This window comes from Mustela lutreola, chromosome 1, assembly GCF_030435805.1.
Source record: "Mustela lutreola isolate mMusLut2 chromosome 1, mMusLut2.pri, whole genome shotgun sequence".
Taxonomy (NCBI): Eukaryota; Metazoa; Chordata; class Mammalia; order Carnivora; family Mustelidae; genus Mustela; species Mustela lutreola.
The window spans coordinates 194,903,033-194,907,243 of record NC_081290.1 but is presented as its reverse complement, the minus strand read 5'-3'; the positions used below and the strand labels follow the sequence as shown (position 1 = coordinate 194,907,243).

Below are 4,211 nucleotides of genomic sequence, written 5' to 3'. Positions count from 1 at the left end.
AGGAGAGAAAGATAGTTCTGTCCTGGTGCAAACTTCTTCCTTAACTGCCCCCCCCCCAACAGTTATGTTTACATTTGGCAGTATTTCCCTTTACTCTATAGGCTGTTTTGAAGTTCTTTGTTATTTAGCTTACAGAGCCCAATAAGGGGCAGTTTGAGTCACTCAGTAATATGATAATTGAAAAGTAGTTTTTGCATCCAGATTGGGCTAATGTTTTATCTTCCCTGTGCATACACCACACCTGGGAGAAGAGATGGTGGAAAAATCTGGGTTTTTCTCTTTCTAACTTTTTCCTTCTATGCTCACAGATCCCCTTAGAGAAGAATGGCCCATGGAAATGCTTCCTTTGTGACTGAATTCATTCTGGCGGGGCTCACAGACCTTCCAGATCTCCAGCTCCCCCTCTTCTGTCTCTTTCTAGTCATGTATGTGGTCACTGTGTTGGGAAACTTGGGCTTGATAATTCTAATAGGGCTCAGTTCACATCTGCACACCCCCATGTACTTTTTCCTCTTCAATTTGTCCTTCATAGACCTCTGTTATTCTTCTGTGTTTACACCCAAAATGCTGATTAACTTCACATCAAAGGAGAATATTATCTCCTACCTTGGTTGCATGACCCAGCTTTACTTTTTCTGTTTTTTTGCTATTTCTGAATGTTATGTGCTGACATCAATGGCCTATGATCGCTATGTGGCCATCTGTAACCCACTGTTATATAACGTTGCCATGTCCCCTAAAGTGTGTTCCATCCTTATGCTTGGTTCATATTTGATGGCATTTTCAGGTGCCATGGCTCACACCGGATGCATGCTGAGACTGACCTTCTGTGATGCAAACACCATCAACCACTATTTTTGTGACATCCTCCCTCTGCTCCAGCTCTCCTGTACAAACACCTATGTGAATGAGCTGGTTGTCTTGATTGTGGCAGGCATCAATGTGATTGTGCCCAGTGTCACCATCTTTGTCTCCTATGGTTTCATCCTATCCAGCATCCTGCACATTAGCTCCACTGAGGGCAGATCCAAAGCCTTCAGCACATGCAGCTCCCACATAATTGCTGTTTCTCTATTCTTTGGCTCCTGTGCTTTTATGTATCTTAAGCCATCTTCTGCTGGTTCTATGGATGAGGGGAAAATCTCTTCTATCTTTTACACCAATACAGTTCCCTTGATGAACCCTTTCATTTACAGCTTGAGAAACAAAGATGTTAAACTTGCCCTTAGGAAAATTGTAAGTAGGAGGCAGTTTTAATAGGAAAGAATGTCTCTCTGCAGTTAGTTACACAGCAGGGAGGTTTTTTGTTTTTTTGGGGGGTTTTTTTGTTTTGTTTTTTGGGTTTTTTTTTTTTCTAGCAGGGAACTTTTATGTGTTTTATGAAAATATTTTTGGGGGTGGCCTTTGCTTCTTTTTTTTTCTGAACATGGTAAAAGAGATTTGAGTCTTCTCTCTGTAATTTACTTCCAGTCTTTATATTTAGGTCTTTTTTCTTTCTTTCTTCTTCTTTTTTTAATCATTGGCAAAATTCCTTCAATTTTTTCCTATTTATCAACAGGAATGTATTATCTGAGTTTAAAATTTTTTCATTGTGAAAAATTTTTTACACTGAAAAAAATGAAAAGTCTCTAAATTATTGAATTGAGCAACAACAGAGTTGACACTGTAGCATTGGGCTTGTTTTTATCTGCCACTTGCTATTAGAAGTACAAATCAGATCATGTGATAGTAATTGTATACTCCTGTTTCTTTGCTCTGATTGGAAAGAATATATCTGTGGGTTTTTTTTTTTTTTAATTTATTTACTTTAGAGGGAGCAGGGAAGAGGGAGAGGAGGAGAGAATTCCAAGCAGACTCTGTGTTGAGCATGGAGACCAATATCAGGACTCAGATCAAGATCCTGAGATCATAGTCTGAGCCGAAACCAAGAGCTGGACACTTAACCACCTGCGCCACCTGGTGTCCCAAGATTATTTCATTTTTTAAATGGCAGAAATAGAAGTTTTAATAAAGACTATTATTTTTAATCTATTTTGCATCTGTAATCATTTTACAGGAGGCTTCTCTTGGCAAATAGTCGGTTTTATTTTTAGACAGTCAAAGTAGCACATAGCTGATCAACAAAACATATTTAATGTATGGATGGGAAAGTGAAGATTAGAGTATTTAATAATTCACCCAAAGTCACACAGCTGCACAAAGTCAAGGTCTAGAGTACCCTCTTAGTCTTCTGATTTCAATTCTACTGTTCTTTATGATATCCATTGCTTCTACTCTATTATTTTGTTTCAATAAAAAAGGACTATGAGAAAACATTTCTAGTTTGAAGGTTGTTTCTACATTGTTCCAGGATGACACATGAATTTCTCTCATGCTGGGTATTACATTTTTATTTTTTGTTTAGGAAAACAGGTTCTTCCTTCTTTTTTGTACTGCGATACATGAGATTTATTTATTGATATTTTTAATTTAAACTCAATTAGCCAACATATAGTACACCATTAGTTTATGATGTAGTATTCAATAATTTATCAGTTGCATATTTTACCCAGTCCTCATAAAATCACATGCCTTCCTTAATGATTCATGAGATTTAAAACAGGAGTTTTCTACTTATTCAAAATATATGACTTTATTCAAACAGATAAGCAGTAGTAAACATTCAGCAGCTATGCAATGAAAAAATGGAAAACATGGCTTTTGTATTTGATTTTACTTAAACACCACTAAATTTAACAATGTTCATTTTTTTTTTTAATAAACTGAATTTCCATATCTAGGTCATTGCTTCATTTCACTCTTTTCCTCTAATTAATTTTGACTTAGACCTGAGGTCAAAATATTAATTGAGAACTCTAAGGCTTGGTTTGTATCTACATTTAGAATTTTTTTTTAATTAATTTCCTGAGGTACAATAGGTTACAAATACTTCATCAAAATGAATGGAAAATTGAACAGGGAATTAAAAGAAAATAAATATTGAAGTGCCAGCTTCCCTTAGTAGGAAATGAAGAGGCAGATGTGTTCCCCCAGGAACCCAACCAGTTTTATGACCATAAATTTACTCTCATCTTAAAATAAAAATATTTAAATTAAATAAGACTTAAGCAGAATCTTCAAATAGAACATTTTAGAGTCAGTCAAATTAAACTTGGATTTTAAGAGATTTACTCATAGTAGCCACATCCCAGCTACCTGGTATGTAAGAAGAAGCAATCCAAAGAGGAGAAAACTCCAATGTGAAGGAATGTGTTAAATATTGAGAATGCAAAGAGATTTTTTTTTTTTTGCAAAATTTGAGAATTTGCAAAAATTGAGAATGCAAAATTGTGGACATGGATCCTAATTCATTGAGAAGGTGATGTTTAATGTGAGTATTTAGAAAAAATCTTTTTTGGTCTCTGACAGAGACAGGGAGCATGCAGGAGTACTAGTGGGGGAGAGAGAGGAGCAGAAGGAGAGAGAGAAACAGACTCCCCACTGAGTAGGGAGCTTGTCCTGCGCTCAATCCCAGGACCCTGAGATCTTGACCTGAGCCAAAGCAGATGCTTAATGGACTGGGCCACCAAAGTGCTGCCCATGAAAAGGTATCTTTTTAAGGAAGTTTACTGTCCAGTGCAAATTTCCTAAGGTGATACTTCTGGCATGTTTGGGAATAGAGAAAGGACTACTGTATTAAATAGAAGGAATGATAGAGAGAGTTGAAGGAGCTGAGGACAGACATGTAATGAGGGGCAAGATCATAGTGGAAATTGTCAGCAATTCTGAAAGTTGGACTTGAAATGGAGTACTAGATTAAAACACAATATATAATATATACATACACATAAAACATATATACAGTATAGACATAATACCCTGTTTTTCACAACTATGACACTACCACCTTGATTTGAGAAATTATTATCTCTTACTTGCATTAACACAAAACCCTCCTAATTAAATGCCTGCTTCATCCAATGCCTCCTACAGTTTATCTCTGAAAAGCAGCCAGTACAATTTTTTCCCCCCAAAAGTTACCTTAGGCAAATCAGGAGACCCAGTGTTCTTTCCCTCCTTTATCACGAGTTATGTTCTAGGCTGTTTAAAGAATCCATGATCTAACAAATATCAGAGGAAAAAGGTCTTTTCCTCTAAGTGGGTCATTGGTAAGACAGTTATACCAAAATACCTTAAACTACCCATTACTGCACTTCTCTTACAAAAATATG

General features: G+C 36.3%; 1 protein-coding gene across 1 annotated transcript; it reads left to right on the top strand.

Annotated features, from left to right (window-relative positions):
- Positions 1–324: 324 nt before the first annotated feature.
- On the top strand, positions 325–3,124 carry LOC131820562 (olfactory receptor 8B3-like). Its single transcript, XM_059156244.1, has 2 exons — positions 325–1,240; positions 3,102–3,124. Exons 1-2 carry the CDS (start codon positions 325–327, stop codon positions 3,122–3,124), a joined length of 939 nt encoding a protein of 312 aa, XP_059012227.1.
- The last annotated feature ends 1,087 nt before the right edge of the window (positions 3,125–4,211 follow it).